The sequence below is a fragment of the Sus scrofa genome, chromosome 1, assembly GCF_000003025.6.
Source record: "Sus scrofa isolate TJ Tabasco breed Duroc chromosome 1, Sscrofa11.1, whole genome shotgun sequence".
Lineage (NCBI taxonomy): Eukaryota > Metazoa > Chordata > Mammalia > Artiodactyla > Suidae > Sus > Sus scrofa.
The window spans coordinates 55727651-55748504 of NC_010443.5; the positions used below are offsets into that span (position 1 = coordinate 55727651).

General features: G+C 40.8%; 1 protein-coding gene across 1 annotated transcript; it reads right to left on the reverse strand.

Moving 5' to 3' along the window:
* Positions 2192-13559, reverse strand: GJB7 (gap junction protein beta 7). Its single transcript, XM_003121288.4, has 2 exons — positions 13112-13559; positions 2192-4068 (listed from the first exon to the last, which is right to left on the reverse strand). Exon 2 carries the CDS (start codon positions 4039-4041, stop codon positions 3253-3255), a length of 789 nt encoding a protein of 262 aa, XP_003121336.1. The 5' UTR covers positions 4042-4068; positions 13112-13559; the 3' UTR covers positions 2192-3252.

Here is a 20854-nt window from a genome sequence, read left to right on the forward strand (position 1 = left end):
CTGATATTTTTTGCCTCCACCACTATTTTCTTTCTTCACCAATTTTTCCCAGAGCAGTGAAATGCCCTCTCTTTTGTGCTCTGTGTCATATTAAATATACAAACAAAATAAAATGTAAACTAGGACTAAATTGGGATCAGTGTTTAAGAAAAGTGTTACATGCATATGATGGGATGTGAGCTAGAAAAAGAAGGCATTTGGGGGTTTTCATTATTTTCTTTATTAAAAATTAAAAAACAAAAGTACATGTGAAACAATAAGATTTATAAAGAAAAATTTCATCTCTCCTCTCCCTTTCTTATTGTAACTAGTGTTGACATCCTCCCACATCTTTCCTCCTATTGGTACAAACATCCTACACATACACATGTGTAAAGGTTAGGATGCTTGAGCCTAAAAGGCAAAGACTAAGTACAAGAGAAGAGTCCTACCTCTTTTTTTCTCTTATGCAGGGGAGAAATGTATGAAGAAGGGGATTCTATTTGGACTCTTTCAGTTGCCAATTTAATCCAGCCTAAACAAAAATGGGGAATTTATCTTCCATGTAACCAAATGGTGGAAAGGGTAGGGGTGGAGCCAGTGTCAGAGAAGCAGGATTAAAGAATTCAAACATGCTCAGGTCTTTGCCTTTTGCCCCTCCCCTATACTCCTTGCAGTCTGTCTGTCTGAAGAATTTTGGCTTAATTTCCTTGGGAAGACTGGACCCATAGTCACTTGTAGACCCAGACATTCTTTACCCAAGTACTTTAAATTTTTTTTTTCCTCCAGTTCCAACTAGGAGAAACTCTGTGGCCAAGAGCAACATCTGTAACTAGAAAGATTTTGGAGATAAGTGAAAGGGAGTCAAAATAACTGCAAGTCAGGAATGGTTGCATGAGGTCAACAAGACAGCTGTTTAGTGATCTGGGAAGCCTGGTATGGCGAGAAAGTGGTATAAGGAAGACCTATAGTGATTATTAACTTCGCTTTTACTAAAGGTATGTTCCTGAAAAAAAGGAACCATCTTTTGAGGTCTCACTTTCTTCCTCTCTAAGATTATGGTCCACTTTCTGAGTACCAAAGGCTTGGGGGTGGGGTTAAGTGACATGGCCATGTAAATATAGGACGCAGGTGTAAGATATTCTACCCCATCTTCGCCTCCATGCTCCTAAATGAAGGTGGAAGTTTTCCTGAGGCAGGAATTATGTATCTCTAAAGATGCATAACACAGTGTCTTTTTTTCCTAGTAATCATTGCTCAATAGATATTAACTTACCCATAAAAGAAACAATAAAGATGATGATTTGTTTCAATCAAATGCTTTGGGTCTTCACTGACACCAAGACAGCGTCCAGAATGTCCTTATAGGAAACTCATTTTGTAAATTAAGCTTAATTGAAGAAAAAAAATGATTCCCCTTCCTGTCTAAATGACTGCACGCATGGTCCTTGCTCCCATTACTTTTCTGTCTCCTCTCTACAAAGTGGAAAAGCAAGAATGTGCACATCCAACGAATCCTTTTAGCTCAAGCAGAGCTTGTTGTTGTAACCAATGTGAAGAGGCTGTGGTCCCCAAAAACATTTTGGCAGCACATTCATCCTCAGACTGAAAAATTCCCTGACCTCCACTCTGGTTCTGTGCCCTAAAACCCCATATTCTAGGTTCATGCCATGATCAGGACCTCCAAAATCCTAAAGCTCTTTAACCACCTATTACTTTAGGGGGAAAAAATACCCTTTAAGTCCTTCAGTGGTTACCTGCATTTGTGAAGACTGGCTGTTTTCAAGTCACAAGGTGAGTACAGTGGATTAAGGGCCTGAGTTCAGCAGTGATCTGTGGTATAAACTGAAGAAAAGCTCACACCCTCTCTGCTGTGCATGACACAGTCTTATTATGACCACTACTGGCAGCTTGGTTTGTGGGCTACATAATGACACAAATAATTTTCATTATGCATGAGTTATAGTGAGACATTTTATGTTAAGGGAGGCAGGCCATGGAGGACATGATATAATTGGTTTTAGTTGAAATTACATTTTTATGCACTGACTTTTCATTAAAAAAAAAAATCCCAGCAGAGAAGAATGATTTCTGAGCTATCTTTACCAAACAGGGTTGTGAATCCTATTCTGAAATTGTCAGAACAAGTTACGTTTCACAGAATAATCGTAACCAGGGCAGCCTAGTAATGATATCAATGACAGCCAAATAATACCACAAAACCACTTCATTTTTATTCTGGAAAAAGGCACATATGTTAGATCTATCAAGTACAAAGAGACTATATCTGACATTTTTAAAAACAGGAAAGTAAAAGAAAGCTGTAGTCTTCTAAGCAAGTGATAATAAACACATCTTTTTTTTTTTTACATTTTTTGCATCAATGTAATAGCATAGTACACATTTTATTATCTATTCTAGATGGAGATGTACTAGTAAATTGTAGGCAAACTGTAACATAGAGTACACTGTGAATTCCTGACTGTAAGAAGGTCCAACAATATGGAAGTTTACAAAGTATTGCAATGTCCTATGATTAAAGGTAAGTGTTCAGTAATTCTCAGGTGGGCATGTTCTTTTTCAGGATCCTCCCCTGCACCCTGTCAATGTGCTGCTTTCTGTGGGACCTGCCCCCCCCCCTCATGACCCTAGAGTGACAATTTTAAATGTCTGCTAGTTCAGGCTTAAGTGAGATAACTCCAAGGAGTATTTGTGTTTAAGTTGGAGACCCCTAAATGGTGGTTTACGTCCCTCTCCCCACATCCACATGCATCCAGGGACGCTGGCCCTATGGAGAGTCCTGGGCTCTGTGGTCTCTTCCCCAGGCTGGACCTTCTTACTGAATGGGCTCCTATGTGCTGCTGGTTAGCTGCTGCCCAAACTGTGTCATAGCTTTTCTCTACAAAGACTGAGTAGGCCTGAGTGAGTGGAGTCTTGGCTGCCACTTTGGAAAGGTTACCAGTGCCTCAGTTGTTGCTTGGAGGCTGTCACATTTGTCAGAAGTGTCACTTGTTATATTTTCCAGTTGACAGATCTAAGCACTTAAAGGAATGCTGTTAATTGGATTTCTTCAGACTAATTTTCAGTTAACTATTCAAACACAACTCATGTACCCACATGAACCCTACAACTAAACAATGAGACCTCTGTCTAGTATATGCAACTGAGCACATATTAAACATTAAAAAAAAATTCCTCCCGAGTGAGGCTGGCACCCTTTTGTTTTCCAAGGAAGCCCAGGTCTTGCTTAAGAGGGATGCGAGTGTTCTTTGTTTAACCCTCTTGTGTTTCACCTCTCTGGGGTGTGCTCAGGGCTGAGTCTACGTGGTGTTTCTGGAACAGGGCAGGGGCCCCTACCTCACCGCATTTAACATAGCTGAGGTTGTGACAATCACACACCGAGGACTTGAGTCCTTTAGAGTATTTTTGGAGACAACACTTAATGAAGCACTTGAGAACCAGAAAGCTCAGTTCAGTGAAATTCAACACAACGCACAAGCATGAAGTAATGACCAAGAAGAGGATGAAAATTGTTTTCTCGGTAGGTTTGGAGACGAAGCAGTCCACAGTGTTGGGACAAGGCTGCAAATCACACTTCATAAGGTAGGGAACACTAAAGCCACCATATAGCTTGTAAAATAAAACCAGGAAGCCAATTTCAAAACCAGTTTTAACAACAAGGCTGATAAGGTAAGTGTACCACAGGCCCCCATCCATGGTACCTGGGCTGACATAGAGTTTCTTCCTGTGCCTTTTCTCTCGGCCCTGGCGATAGGCTACGTGTAGCACCACCAGAAGTGAAGGCGTGGAGACCATGATCAGTTGTAAGGCCCAAAGTCTGACCTGGGAGATGGGGAAGAAGTAGTCAAAACACACATTTTCACAACCAGGCTGTCTAATGTTGCACTCAAACTCTTTCTGCTCATCTTTCCACACGTGCTCTGCTGCCACCATGTAGACCAGCAAACGGAAGATGAACACAACCGCCAGCCAGATCCGCCCAATCCCAGTGGAGTATTTATTTACTCCACTGAGAAGGTCTCTGAGGAACATCCAGCTCATGACTCAGGTTCAAAAGAAGGCAAGATTCTGCAAAAGAAAACAATTCCATCATGATTTGTTTACTTCCATTCCACTGATCTTTTCTACTGTCTTCATTGTAGATTATGGAATTATAGAAGATGACTTTCTGCATCATTACTACCCTGGATGTTGAGGGCACTGTAAGAATCCCATGAGGTAGTCTCACTTCCACACAAAGAAATGAGACAACTGGCCCACAGAACATAAATGATCCCATTTCCAGTTTAATTTGGAATTTGGTTGGTCATCCCACACACACTACTCTGCTTTCAAACAAATCCTTCTAATTTATTGCTTCTCGCTAAGGATGGTTGTGCTCTGTGGCTGATCTAGAAAGAATTAGATATAAATCCCAAGGTGACCTTGGTACCTTGAGATATCCCTCACATGCCAGCTTTTTTTTTAATGTTCTTTTTTTATTTGAAGTATAGTTGATTTACAATATTGGGTGTTTCATCACCAGCCAAAATGACATGAAATAAACCAAGTAACTGGTGGATTTACTGAAAAAAAAATATATTGTGTGTTTCAGCAAAGTGATTCAGCTTTATATATATCAGATTCTTTCCCATTATAGGTTATTACAAGATAATGAGTAGAGTTCCCTGTGCTATATGGTAGGTCCTTGCTGATTATCTATTTTGTATATGGTGGTGCGTATCTGGTAATCCCAAACAATTTATCCCTCCTCCCCCACCTCTTCCCCTTTGGTAACCACAAATTTGTTTACTCTGTCTGTGAGTCTGTTTCTGCTTTGTAAATAAACTCAGTTGTATTATTTTTTAGATTCCACATAATTTGCCATTGCCCCTCTCCCCTCCTTAAAGGTTATTCCCCACCCCCACCTCCACTCACATCCTGTATCTCATCCCAGCAACTTGCCTACAATTTGAGAGTGAAATATGAAGCTCTCCACTACGAAATTCCTCAAACTCATGCTCCCTCATCCTCCAGATCTACTCACACCCTTGTCCACTTAACCTCCTTTATGCAGAATGGAGGAATGACTAGGTCTCCTCTTGCCTCAAAACAATCACTCCAGCTCTACATCCCATTCTTGATCTATCCACTTCCCCTGTTCTCTGCTCTGTATCTTCACCCTCCACTGTCCCATCACTCTCAGCATATGAATATAAGCTGTAGGTGCTGTCCCTTTTTAGGAGGGGAAATCTTCATAGCTTATCCTTCTAACAACCTCAATCTTTCTTTATCCCTCATTTCTACAATTATTTACTCATCAACTTACTGAGTCTAATTTTTTAACTCAATAAATTTTATTTATAGTTGTGCAACCATCATCTGAGTCTACTTTTTCCTCCCAGCATGGCGCTTATTTCATGCTAAAGTTAACACTACCTCCCAACTACCAGGTCTTTTGGACACTTCAGATCTTTTATTTTGCTGTGGCATTTGATACTGTTGCCTGCACTCATGTTTTTGAAACTCTTTCAGCCTTGTCTTCCATACCACTCTACCTCCTCTTTCTGTAATTTGGATCCTCTTGCTTCTGCTGTCTTCAGCACCATTTCCCACCCCATTTGTGACAACCAAAAAAAAATGTCTCCAGACATTTCCCAGTGTACACTATGGAGGTGATGATGCAAAATCTCTCCAGTTGAAAACCATTGCTCTTCACACTCTACTATACTCCGAAGATGTGTGCTGGAGCTCCAAGTCTGCCACTAATATACTCTGTGATTATGCAGGTGAAAACCTTGCCATTTCAGGCCCTGTTTCCTTGTTACATAGATGAATTACTTCTTGCTTTCTCCATAGATTCAGCTGAAGGAGAATAATGGAAATGATGATGAGGGGAACCAGGGGGTTAAGAAAATGGGGATGTTGTTATAAGAGCATTCCTGTCCTAGCACATCACATTATCTCTTACAAAGGGAACAATATGTAACAAGCTCACATGCTAGAGCCCCGAGGAGATGTATGAAGGTTAAGAGGTGTTTTCAGAGAAAACAAGGACACATGTACACAATGCCTTATTCAGCAGGGAATAAGTACTTCAATGTCCTTGGTTTTCAGAACACAAACAAAATTGTATTAAGTAAAAAGGATTTGCAAATCCACCTGAAAGGTTAACATCTCCATGACTTATTAAAACAAAGCCCCAAAGATTTAAAAGGGGGAAAGAGGGTATTATGTTTCCCCATGACATGTGTCACTGGGCATTTGTCCATATTACCCAGGAGGAGGTTTATGTAGTTACGAAACATTTAAAAGTACCCTGCTGGATATTTTGGAGAAAGGATGAGGGTAAGAGATTATCTTTCTGTTTTTTGAAAAGAAAAGTGGTAAGAAAGTGACTGGTGTTTGAATAGAATCAGATTGATGCCATTGAATGTGCCAGGACTATGAATTTCATTCGACTGATAAATGTCCATTCTATTTTGAAATTCTCTGCTGATGGAAAGGCAATGGATTTTCCCAGGATGGAGGAGTGTTCAAAGATGGGTTCACTTTTAACAAAGGTGTTTTAGCAGAGTGGATAAATGGGCACAGTGTTGGACCACTTGGGTTCAAGTCCAAGTTCATCTGTGGTGATAATCGTCCCTATCTCATGGGGCTCAAAACAGAGACTAAAACATGGTAGGTTCTCAGTAAGCATTATAATTTTTAATTTTCCAGTTAAAATCTTTTCTTGGTGTCGAAGTTTCCACTTGCAAGATAGATATGTGTATTTTCTCTAGCTCTGTCCCTGTGAAGTTGGATAATAGTTAGGAAGTTATCAGCTTAACATTTTTGTCTCTTAATAATGTAGATTGTCTCTTTACTTTTAAAAAGGGTCTTTAATTTATCCCTTTGCTTAAATCACCAAGGATTACCCCCAATTTTTAAAGCATTTCCACTTACCAATTCTAATGTACAAATTATCCTGTGACTTTTTCCTTCTCTTAAGAAGCAGGAGTTAGAACTAGAATTTAGTTTGGAAACCTCAGATATTTTCAGGAAGTGAAATATTCAGTATTCCCAATTCCAGGAATAGTTTTAGAAATTGAAAATTTCCCCCAAATATTTGATCGAAATCAGAAGAGGGGGGTGAGAAGAAGGTGCTCAGAACAGTTGGACTTCCACATGGAAAAGAATGAAGTTGGATTCTTTTCTCACACCATTTTTTAAAATCTAGTTTTCTTTTTATATTGGAGTATAGTTAATTGACAATGTTGTGTTAGTTTCAGGTGTAGAGCAAAGTGATTCAGTTAAACATATACACATATCCATTCTTTTTGAGATTCTTTTCCCACATAGGTTATTACAGAATACTGAGTAGAATTCTCTGTGCTATGGAGTAGGTCCTTGTTAGTTATCTATTTTATATATAGTAGTGAGAATATGTTAATCACACACTCCTAATTTATCCCTAACCCCCATCTTCCCCCTTTGGTAACCATAGATTTGTTTTCAAAATCTGTGAGTCTGTTTCAGTTTGGTAAAAAAAAATTCATTTGTATCATTTTTTTTAGATTCCACATAGAAGCGATATCATATGATAATTTTTTCTCTGACTTCAGTCAGTATGATAATCTCTGTGTCCATTCATGTTGCTGCAAATGGCATTGGTTTTCCTTTTTTATGGCTGAGCAATATTCCATTGTGTATATATGTACCACATTTTTATCCATTCCTCTGTCAATGGACATTTAGATTGCTTCCATGTCTTGGCTACTATAAATAGTGCTGCAGTGAACATTGGGGTGCATGTATCTTTTTGGTTTTTTTTTTTGCCATTTCTTGGGCTGCTCCTGTGGCATATGGAAGTTCCCAGGCTAGAGGCTGAATCAGAGCTGTAGCCGCTGGCCTTCACCAGAGCCACAGCAGCGCGGATCTGAACCGCATCTGCAACCTACACCATGGCTCATGTCAATGCCGGATCCCCAACCCACTGAGCAAGGCCAGGGATGAAACCCACAACCTCATGGTTCCTAGTCTGATTCATTAACCACTGAGCCACGACGGGAACTCGACATGTATCTTTTTGAACATAGTTTTATTTGGATATATGCTCAGGAGTGGGATTGCTCAATCATATAGAGATTTTTCATTTTTTAAGGAACCTCCATACTGTTCTCTATAGTGGTTGTACCAGTTTACATTCCTCCCACACCCTCTTCAGAACTGATTGTTTGTAGAATTGTTAATGATGACCATTCTAACCAGTGCGAGGTGACATTGTAGATTTGCATTTCTCTAATAATTAGTGATGTTGAATATTTTTTGTCTGCTTTATGTCTTCTTTGGGAAAATGTGTGTTTAGATATTCTTCCCATTTTTTGATTGGGTATTTTTTTGATATGGAGCTGCATGAGTTGTTTGTGTATTTTGGAGATTACTCTCTCGTTGGTCACTTTGTTTGCAAATATTTTCTCCCATTCCGTGGTTTGTCTTTTTTCATTTTGTTTATGGTTTCCTTTGCTATGCAAACTCACATCATTAAAAAAAATTAACTCAAAATGAATTGATGATCTAAATGTAAGAGCTAAAACCATAAAACTCTTAGAAAAACACATGGGGCAAATCTTCATGAACTTGGATTTGGTAATGTATTCTTAGATTTGACATTAAAAGCATGAACAACAAATGGAAAAAATAAGATCTGGCATTGCTGCAAGCTCAAGCTGTGGTAGGTCACAGATGTGGCTAGGATCTGGCATTGCTATAGTTGTGACATAGGCCTGCAGCTGCAGCTCTGATTCTATCCCTAGCCCAGGAACTTTCATATGCCACAGGTGTGGCCCTAAAAACAAAACAAAACAAAACACCTATCCATACACATCTGAAAGATTACCTTGTAGGAAAATCATGTGGTGAATTATTTTAGTCTTTCTTGCCTCTACATACAGGTCAGAGACTTCCCAAATTATCTCCAGTCCAGACCTCTCACTCTGAGCTCCAGCTGCATCCTTGTCATTTCCAGTAGGATGTCATCTCATCAGCTTACAAGGTCCCAAAGTCAACTTCTGCTGCTGCTTCCTCCATGCCCACTGCTCCTCAAAGCACAGCTCTTCCTCTAGTGTTCTCACACCACCATTCACGGAAGTGATGAAGCCAGAAGCTGGGAAGTCATTCTCTACCTTCTTTCTGCCTCCAAACCCACATCCAATCTACATTCAAGTCCAAAGTTTCCACCTTTGAAATATACCCCCAAACTTGGCATTCTCTTCATCTGTCCTGCCACCACCCCAATCCAAACCACCCTCATCACCTGCCTGGTGTACTGCAATACCTTCTTCTTCTCTTTCTTCCTCTCCTCCTCCCTATCCTCCTCTCCCTCTTGCAACGGAGTATGTGAGGGTGCCTGTATGAAATGCACTGTGGAAGTGGAAAGTTAGAGCCTCTAGTAACAAGGACTAATTATTGGAACTCTCCTCTTCACACCAGATACCAGGAGTTCCTGGTGTGGCTCAGAGGATTAAGAACCCAACTAGCATCCATGAGGAGGCAGGTTTGATCCCTGGCCTTGCTCAGTGGGTTAAGGATCCCGTGTTGCCATGAGCTGTGGTGTATGTCACAGATATGGCTTAGATCCCGCATTGCTGTGGCTATAGCATGGGCAGCAGCTGCAGCTCCAATTTGACCCCTAGCCTGGGAATGTTCCTATGTTGTATGTGTGGCCCTAAAATAAATAAATAAATAAATAAATAAATAAATAAATAAATAAATTCACTGCAGATACCTATCCAATCCTCCAGATTTGGACTTTGGAGGAGAAGAATTGTGTAAATGTAAAATCTATTCCTGTGTGCTACATATCCAGGCATCACAGCCAAATGAGTACCTGGAGGAAATAAATGTGTCCAGATCTACTCTCTTACAAGACACTTGCCTTAGGACAGCTGTGAGTAAAGAGTAAAGTTCATTTGAAGCACTCAGGATGGCACCTGGGGCCTAACAAACATCATTAAATATCATCATCATCAAACCAGTATAATTTTAAAGACCCTCAAAAAGTCAACCCCAAGTCCTCCCACCAGCTATTCGAGGGTTCTACTAACTGATCGAGAAATTAAGAATGGAATCACAGCCCTCCATAAAACATGAATGAGAGCACAGTCAGGCTGAATCAAATAACTCAGAATTTGGAGACAAATGCCTCCTTTGAGTGTGAAATGAGTAAAAAATCATTGTGGGAGAGAATTAATTATTTGTAGAAGAAACCCACCCCCAAGAGGTCATCTGTCCTGTATTCCTGGAATAACCTGAAAAATACTAGAACGTTGGTAGATATAAAAGTGTAAGATTATGCAAGACTTTGAACATCAAAGTGAAAGTGACAATTGAAAACTTTTTTTCCAATCAAAGCAACCAGAGGATACCTGAGCAAAGAGAGTAGTAAATGAAGAAACAGAAGATAATCAACCATGTGGTCCTGTGACTGGCATCATGACATGGCAGCAAAGGTTAACAGAAGAGTAGAGCTCTGCGTGAAAGATAGATGAGCAGAAATGACACAGACTTGCTCAGAATCCACGTAGTTCTCTACTACATACGTGCTGACACCACTCTCTTTTCTGCAACCAGAGTCTGGATTTTCTGGGCCAACCCCTATTGCAAACATGCTAAGCTATTGTCAGCTAGTGAGAATGTGTACAAGTCTCAGGTTCAAAAAATGAGTCCTAGTAACTCTGTGGGAGGGCAAGGATCGCTATGCCTCTGGCGTCTCTACATCCTGGATTAAATGTCTGTTACAATCAATTGACTACTCCAAGTTACCCAGGAACCCTCTGAGTAATCATTTCCCTTGCCAAGATTCCTTAAGCTGTGCAAAAAAGTTCTCCTGAGATCAAAGACAAGTGTTCCAGTCTCTGGAGCGGTGCTTTATCAGTCAGGCTCCCAGGCTTGGTTAATGTGAATGAGTACCTCAGAGATGACTCCACTCAGATGAGCTAACTGTACACCTGAGCTTCTGAATCTCTGGGTTGAGCACCAGCCTGCTGTCCTTCTCTTACAGCAGGATGAGCTTTTGCCACACCAGCAACTTCTCCCCACTCAGGAGGCTTCATGTCTTGTGTGGTTCAGGTACCAGCAGCAAGTGCCCTCTTGGGCTCAGATCTGCACAAACCCTGTCCAAGAAGGTCTAGTACTGCCAGGAGCTGGCAACCTGCTATGTCCTTACTAAGGAGTGCTGTTTTGAAACTTGTGTTCCAGGGGTGCCTGATTTCCACAGCCCCATAGACCACCAGTGACAAGCCCTGAAAAAGCCATCAGTCCATACCCAGCTTCTTTCACTTTTCAGTAATAATATTTACCTGTCCTCAGATCATGCTTGACCATCTCTGAAACATTGCATAGCATCTCGCCTGACCCCCACCCCTTCCTCTGTAGTCGGCAAGGTCTGTGGTAGGACCCTCCACGCAGTGACGAAGACACCAAAACTCAGAGAGGGAAGTAGCTTGTCCATGACTCCTAGTAATCAGCAGAAAATCCAGCAGCAGAAGCCAGGTTCTGCAAGACTGGTCTCCAGCTCCCTGAGGGGTTGATTTCTGTCCTGTCTTGCACACAAATCATTTAGCCCCTAAAGAAAACACTTTGCTCTCAAGGGCTCTTTCCACCTTTGAGGGCCCCAGAACCTGCTGACATGAGTAAACTCTCTAAGCCCATGTTCAGATATAAGGCATTTTCAGAGATGGCCTGCTTGGAAAAAATCCCCAAAGCAGAGAGTTTCTCAACATAGGACCTGTGGCCCTTGAAGGCCAGTTGTTAGATTCTCAAAGGTCTATGAGAAGCATCTGTGTGTTATGCTTTTGGTCTGGGATCTTTAAATATACAAACAAAAGCAATGCTGGATGGCCAGCTTATAGCAAGGGGTGCCTGAGGATGTCAGCTTTCATATTTACCAGTGTTTGGCAAACTACACAGCCTTCAGGCCAAACCCAGTCCACCACCTGTTTTGTAAATAAAGTTTTCTGGGACACAGCCATGCCCATTTATTTCCTATTGCCTATGGCTGCTTTCACGCCCAAAGCAGCAGAGTTGAATAGTTCCAACAGAGGTAGAATGGCTCTTAAAGCCTGAAATATTTCCTTTTAGGCTTTTTGCAGAAAACGTTTGTTGACCTCTGATATTTATATTATGTTTAAAAACATCTTGAGACAAAGTTGCAGAGCTTTAATATGTAGGCCTATGAGCAACAGCACATGATAGGCTGTGCTCAAGAGAAAGCCATGCGAAGCCCTGGGGAAGTGCAGCAGGAACCTAGATGCTGGTGGCTGGACCGGGGACCAGTGGTGGAAGAAACAGCCATGACTGACCCATCAGGCAGGCCCATCACAAAGGCTCTGGAGTCAAAATCTCATTCTCTCAATGAGTAGCAATTTCATGTTGGCAAAACAACATCTTTTGTCCACTAAATTTTAATTAATTTAAATTTAATTGATTGGTTTTGTGATGTTTGGTTTTTCTTTTGTAAATATAGTTGCACAAAAGCCATTAAGTCTAGAGATCAGCCTGTAGATATAAAATTATTTTATGCCTAATTTTATGTTTCATACTCATTCAAGAACAGTATACTGAAAACATGAATTGTCAAAACTGAGGGTCCATGAGCAATGGCAAGCAGAACAGTACCCACCCAGGCCAACCCGTCACATACACACCACTTTCCTGGTATTTCAATTTCCTGTGTGAATAAAGGTGTTGCCATTGTTGGAGGATCTCCTCTTAGGAACAATGCAAAGATTGTCCTCGGGCCACACAGAAAGAGCCACTGAGAGGTCCTACACTGGGCCTCAATGTCCCCATCACCCCCCTGACTTATATCCACCCACACCCTCTGCTCAGGCCAGACTCCTAACCTGGCCACAGCCTCCCATCACCCTCACATTACAAATGGGCCACTTTACTTCGCAGCAGCTCATCCAGGAAAGGCATCTGTGATGCAGCACAAAACTGAATAGCAGTGTGTCTAGGTTTATAATAATTAGGATCCCTTCTCTGACTGAAACTTTTTTGGTAAGTGGTAGTGGCTCCCCAGTCAGAGGAAATGACATCTTCTCTTGAAATATAAACAAATCCTCCCATAAGAGAAATAAGCTTAACTTACCTCTTGACACAGATGTGGAGATTAGGAAGAAAATCCAGTCTGCTGCTCAGTCAATTAAAAAAATCACCAGTTGATCAGGTAATTTCCCTGAGCAGAACAGGCGATTTAAGCTGAGGAAAATGGAGTCCATCGGTTTCCAGGGTAGTGGAAGCCAAACAGGTGTAACCTGATCATTTGTTTTGGCTCATAACTTTGATGAGAATTCTTGTGTCTGTGCTGTTTACAGTATACGTTAAAAGAGAACTGAAACTGGAAAAGCGAATTCAAAGCCACTCAAGTACACACAAGGTTTTTCCAAAACCTTGTCATCATCCACACAAAGAAGCTGGGACAATGAGAGAGTGTTTCATCTCTTTAAATGATTTCCCAAGGTTATTTGTCAAAAGCTATCTATGGGAGGTGGGGGGAACCAATAGACTAAGAACAGTTTAAGTCAATCCATTTTTTTTTTTTTTTTGTCTTTTTAGGGCCCCACCCACGGCATATGGAAGTTCCCAAGCTGGGGGTTGAATGGGAGCTACAGCTGTTAGCCTACCACAGCACAGCAATGCCAGATCCAAGCCGCATCTTCAACCTACACCACAGCTCACGGCAATGCTGGATCCTTAACCCACTGAGCGAGGCCAGGGATCCAACTCGCATCCTCATGGATACTAGTAGGATTCGTTAACACTGACCCACGACAGGAACTCCCTAAGTCAATCCATCTTTAATGAGCTTATTTTAACTTCATTTCATGGGTCCTAATCTTAGGAATACAGAAAGTAAAAGTCATAGTAAAAATCACTTTTCTAAACCCAGGAAATATAGATAACAGAATTCTCTATATAGATAGCAAACAGATGTGAGAGAAAAAGAAAGTGTTTTTCTTTCTATGGAGCATTTCTAGGCATGAGTTCAGCTAAAATTAAAGTTATGGAGAAGTAAAAATGAAATCTTTTCTCTCTTGGAATAAAAATAGCTTAGAAACAGAGTTTTACAGTTGGAGATGAGATTAGATTTCAAGAGATCGAATTCCTTCATTTTAGAGATGAGAAAACAACCACAGAGAGCAGCCTGCCTCAGGTCCTTGAATGGAAAGTATAGAAAAGAGCTGGGCAGGAAACCCAAGGCCCAGACTTTCCCACTGTGATAGCCACGCCCACAGATCATGTGGATTTCAGTTCTCTCTTACTGCTCTTAGCGTTCGTGACCTTTAAAATTATTCCATAATTCATATATTTCATCCAAACTTCAAAGAAGAGTGCAGTTCCCTTTGAAAAAAACATTGATCTACTTATTATATTACTGCGTAATAACTGCATAAACCTTTTCCATTCCCAACAAAGCAAATCTTGTTTTGTCTGGTTTTGTTTTTACAGAGATCCCAGCTTCCCGGAATAGTGACCCCCATTTCCAAAGGGTTGCTATCATGATAAAATCCCAGAGCCTTGTCTCCAGAATTCATTACCCCTTTTAGTTTCCACTCCTTTGTTTCTATAATGAGCACTTATCAAATGTCATCCATGGCCTTAAAACATTGCCTCTTTGTACCGAGACATCTGCTGCCAGGAACAGCTGGATTGAGGCAGCTTGTTGTTAGGACACCCGTCAAGGTAGCCTTACTGAATCCCCAAGCACAACACAAATGAGTCAGAAGATCCCAGCCTTCTGATAATGTTTGTACTAACCCAAACAAAGGTAACATTCAATCATCCAGTATGGCAGGGGTGTAATTTTCTAGACAAAGGTCCCTGTCCTCAAGGATCATGTAGCCTCTTGCACACAAGATGGAGGAGGGAGAAATTGCCAGGGCAGGGGGCAATTAGGAGAGGTGGACATGGGTTGGATCTTTGTGAAGCAAGAGACAGGATCATGGGTGTGTTCTGAGGACAACAGCTTGGCTGAACACCGCACCTTCTCAGTGACGCTCATGATGTTTTCTATGTTTTTGACAAAGAGATTTAGTTCTTCCCCCTCCATTTTTTGGAAGAAAACACATAATAAGGACTGCAGAAGGAGTGGAATGTTGTAGAAAAAACATCATAATCTTGAAATCAGAAAGCTAAGGGTGGGGAGGGAAGAGTAGCCAGAGCTGGAAAGAGAATGGAACGAATCCCGTTCCCCTTGTTCTCCTCTGCTTTCTCGTCAGTGTGAGTATGGGGTCCTGCAGGGTGTCAGCATGAGCAGGGCCTAGAGCAGAAGACCTGCTTGGGGATCACTGCGTTAAGAAAGACCACAGAGGTGTGTTGAATGCAGGTGCCATGTGAGAACATGACCAAAGTCTAAAAGTTAACATCACAGCTGGCAGCAGTGATAGAGCTATAAGCCCTACTGTGCGCTGGGAAGCGTCATGCCATAGCACTGTGCTCTGAACTTGACCTTTGTTTCTCAGCATAGTTGCTCTTCCAAGGAAGGTCAGGAGACTTTTCTGCTCACTTTAGACACAGATGGAGTCCTGCATTTTGCTCTGGCCTCAGTAAGACCTTTGACAAATTCAAGTAGGTCTAAAAGATAGTGACCAGGGTGGAGAGGGTGTCTCTAAACATGTTGTAAAAAGATGGATTGGAGGTATTTAGCCTGGATAGGAAGGGTTCAAGGGAGTTACTTATAGAATTTGTGTCAATTCTCTATTAAGGTTTTATTTGTTTGTTTGTTTGTTTGCAATAGTAGAGGTCCCATAGACAAATCAGTGTTGGAATGCTGGGCCTGTCTTTCAATTAACTTTGTGACCTTGCTCAAGATGCTTGAGTTCTCTGAGCCTCATTTTACTTGTCTGCAAAATGGGAAAGGCTTTCCCTACTTGAGTTTTCTTATAATGGTTAAATGAAAGAATAGCTCATCAATCAATGGGTAGCTGTTATCTCTCCTGAAAGCAGAGCTGACCTTTGGTTGTGAGATTTCCTGTCCAAAAAAAAATGGGACTAGAAATGAGAGAAGTATGCATAGACTTGAAAAAAAAATTACCTTTTGTGCTGGGCAGCAAAGCACATTGCCTCCACATCTCAGAACAATGGCTCTTCAGAACAGTTTGTGAACACAAGATACCCACATGGAGAAGAAGTACCCTTCTCTTTCTAACAATTTGCAGTTGTACCAGGAGCTTGTGGGGGATTTGTAGCATCTATAACCACACCAGGAACACTATAGATATTTCTTCATAATGGTTGCTGTGAGAGCAATAGCAAGTGCTTCTGAGGTTTCATATTCTGGTAAGAATGAGCTGAAGGGCTCTGTTTCTTTTTTTTTTTTTTTTTTTTCTTTTTCTTTCTCTTTCTTTCTTTCTTTCTTTCTTTCTTTCTTTCTTTCTTTCTTTCTTGCTTGCTTGCTTGCTTTCTTGCTTTCTTGCTTCCTTCCTTCCTTCCTTCTTTCTTTTTTGCCATGCCTGCGGCATGCAGAAGTTCCTAGGCCAGGGATTAAACCCGTGTCTCAGCTGTGGCGATGACAGATCCTTAACCACTAAGCCACCAGGGACCTCCAAGGGCTCTGTGTCTTGAGCTGCTGCCTCTTACCCTGGTGCCATCAGTGGTTCATCTCTCTTCTGACTTATGTAGGAAAGGGTTGAGGAAAAATGTTTCATGGGTACAGAATACCTGAGGACTCAGAAGGGTCACATTTTAGCACCAGTTCTCTATCTAAAGAGAGTTTTCAACATTTTTCAAATGAAAACATGAACATGATCTCCTGATTGTAATCTCTCCTAAATCAGCCCTTTCTGGACCAGCTGTCAGCAGAGCCATGGCTCTCGGCCCCATCCAGACACCATGTCTCCCCTCCAGGTCACTGAAAGCACTCACATTTTTAATATTTGCACTTAAAGCCTCAAATAATTTCCAAGCATTTTCCAGCGAACATTTGAGATACTGTTTTTCCTAAGAAAAGGAGGAGCTCACATATTCCCTCCCATCAGCCTAGCCACCATGCTTTCAAATCTTTCAGAGTTTGACTGGGCTCTGAGTTAATCAATGCATGTGCCTCTGGCTCTAGTTAATTTTCTTGTTGTTGAGTCTACAGATAGGCCATATTTTGCACACCTCTACTTAAGAAAACAAGTACACGATATTAGAAAACATTTAGGAGTTTCCGTTGTGGTGCAGCGGAAACGAATCCGACCAGGAACCATGAGGTTGTGGGTTCGATCCCTGGCCTTGCTCTGTGGGTGAAGGATCTAGTGTTGCCATGAGCTGTGGTGTAGGTTGCAGACACAGCTCGGATCTGGTGTAGCTATGGCTCTGGCGTAAGCTGGCGGCTACAGCTCCAGTTAGACCCCTAGCCTGGGAACCTCCATATACTGCAGGTACGGCCCTAAAAGGACAAAAGACAAAAACAAAAAAAAACACAACAATATTCAGATCCAACCGATATGGTCACAGTACATACAGTACAACAGTTATTACACTCATATGACAGACAAGCCTAGGTTTTTATCTCTCTTCCCTTTTTATTTGAATTTTCTTTAAGAAAAACAATGTGGCATAGCAATGTAAATCAACTATGTTTTCATTAAAAAAGAATAATGTTATGAATGGCTTTGTGAACATATAAACATTAATGCAGATATTAGAGAACAAACAGCAAATTGATCTATATAAATCCACAAATGTACCCTGGAGATTAATAATAAGAAATAAAATAAATACATACATGAGTAAGGAGCTCCCATGCTAGGCTGGTAGAGTAGACTCATTGCAGTTATAACTTCATTATGTGCTGGGGAATTGTGAGGTCGATCACCTGACAGCAAAGTGCAAGTACTAGGTAATGGTGTCAGACATGTGATAGGCATATGATAAATGTTAGTTAAAGGTTGAAAAGGCAACTGTAAATGAATAATAGTTGATGAAACAATTTGAGATTCTCTTATGAAAGGGCATCTCAATAGGTGAAAAGTAGGAGCTTTTGGTTATGCCAGTGGAACAGATGGGTAAAAATATTAATACATACAGGAGTTCCCTGGTGGCTCTGTGGGTTAAGGATCTGATATTGTCACTGCTCTGGTGTGTGTTCAATCCCTAGCCCAGAACTTCCACATGTTTGAGCGTGGCCCCCCAAATATATGTATTAATACATACATACAAACCTAACTATAGAAGATGAAATAATAAGTTCAAATACTTCCTCCAAAACTTTTTAACAAATCAAAACAAAACTAAACTCAGGTAAAAAGTACCTTAGACATATTTTTTTTGTGGTTCAGAGGAGAGCCCACACTTCTAATCCTGATCAGGGCCTGTGCAGGGTCTGTGCGCAGCAGATGGTGTTCTGTAAAGTAAAAACGGACGTAAAATAGCCATACATTCCTCTAAGTTTTGATGCCTAAGTATGCTTATGTTTTGCTTCTTGTAGTATAATAAACACATTTAATTTTGCACACAGGCTGTGTATGGTTGTCCATAGAATTAAGACTATGGCACCCAGAGCCAATGCTTTGTAGCCATACCTTGAATCCCTGAGACTGTTCAGCATCTTCGAAGAGGCAGAGAATTAAACTCAGCATATGTAAGGACCTCTGTCAGGCATCTGAGAGAAAGAAGAAGGATTAAAGCCTATTCCAGTGGATTTGGTGTAGAGGGGTGATGGGGGAGGCAAGACTTTATTCAGTCAAGCCTTCTATGAGGGTAAGTATTTCAGAATACTCTCATACTTTTTGTCCTCTGAAAACTTTAAGAGTGAGAAAGGAGAGAGTTGGGCCAGTATGTTTGACTGGAGACTTGGAGAGAAAGAGAAGGACTTTGGGGAAAATTATTGTTCTCTTTCCCTCTGCTCAGGAAGCCCTTCTGAAGTGAGACCTACTCTTAGGGAATGGGCCTGATGTGGGACCCAATCTCTTTGAGACCATGTATTGAATTTATGTACAAGACCACTGCTGGTTTCTCCTTTCTTAGGTCTGTGTTATTCCAAAGCCCACATTCTAAATGAGTTAACCCTTTGAGGAGGGTCTTTAATAAAATCTAAATACAGTGTAGATTTACCCCGAAGCTAATGAGGCTTAAGCGTTAAGGCTAAAGGGGCCCTGGACCTTACCAGTGTGTTCTCATAGTCATAAGTTTCTATAAAATTTGCAAGTATATTTTAACTGATAAGATAACCAATTGAGAGTGCTGAGGTATTTTTGCAAAAGAGCATACCCAAATGAAAAACAAACATACGAACAGGCAGCATTGAGCAAATAAATAGATTAATTAATTAATTAATTAATTTCAGCCTAAACTTTGCACTTTATCCAAAAAATTGACTCAAAATGGATAATAGAGCTAAATGTAAAACAGATTATTATAAACCTTTTAGAGGAGAACATAGGAGAAACCTTTCACAAACTAGGGATAGGAAAATTGTGCTTAGAAATGATACCAAAAGCATAAGCCAAAAAAGAAAGAAAAAATGGATGTCAGACTTCATCAAAATCCTAAACTTTGCTTGCAAAAGACCCTGCTAAAAGGGTGAATAGACAAGTCATTGACTAGGAGAAAATTTTACATCTGACAAAGGACTTGTATCCAGAACAAATAAACAACCTATTAAACTCCACAGTAAGAAAACAATCCAGGGAGTTCTACTGTGGCACAGCAGGGTAAGGATCTGGCATTGCCACAGCTGTGGTGTAGGTCTCAGCTGCAGCTTGAATTTGATCCCTGGCCTGAGAACTTCCATATGCTGCAGATGTGGCCAAAAACAAAAACAAAAAAACAATCCAGTTAGAAATGGGAAAGGACATGAACAGACACTTTGCCAAAGAAAGATTCCTGGTTTGGATAATATACTGTGGTTATGTAAGATGTCATCATTTTTGGAGGCGCAGGGTGACAAATGTTTGGAATCTCTCTGTATTATTGCAACTGGTAGTCTGTCACTATTTTTTTCAAGTTTAAAAATTGGTATATAGAAAGGGAATAACCATAATGGAAATATAAACTAAGTCACCAAAAGCTAACAATACACACCCACCAGAATGACTAATATTAAAAAGACAGTTCCCTGTAGCACAGCCAGTTAAGAACCTGGCATTTTCACTGCTTTAGATCAGGTCGCTGCTGTGGCGCAGGCTCGATTCTTGGCCTGAAAACTTGCACATGCCTAGGGCGCTGCCAAAAAAATAAAAATAAAAAAAGATGGAACAGGAGAAGAGAGAAAGTCAAAGAAAAGAGAAGACAGGGCATCTTATTTATTTGAACGTAAAGACTTCTCATTTTTGCTTAAGGCAAAACAGATGTCCTTTTTGGACCATTACAGTAAAGGACTTTATTATAGTTTATGCATCTAAGTAACTCAATTATTTGTTTTATGCCCTGAAAGGATGGAGTTTGAAATAATTAGAATAGCTTCTACTCTTCCTAAAATATCTGTATTTTTTTAATCTTGGGAAGCACCTTCTCAGGATAAATGTCATTGCATCCAAATAAAATTGTCTCACTCACTCGACTGTATTTGCACTGATGCCTAATCCCTGCAGACCTATGTTCAACACCAAATGTATTTAAGTCCCCACCATCGGAAATGGTTGTTTTGTCTGCATTGCTGGAGGCATCATTGGGTCAGATATTTAAATCTTCAGAGACATTTCTTAAGATGAGTTAAAATTCCCCGAGGTAAAAAACCATATAATAAAAAGCAGTTATGTCTCATTTGGCAAGTGAAGAAGGAATATGACTCATCACATGTTTCGGTGGTTCTCAGGGTGAGGTTCTAGGAGCAGCAGTGACAGCACTTGGTGACTTGAAATGGAATTTCTCAGGCCCTGCCCCAGATGTATTTTATGAGACAACC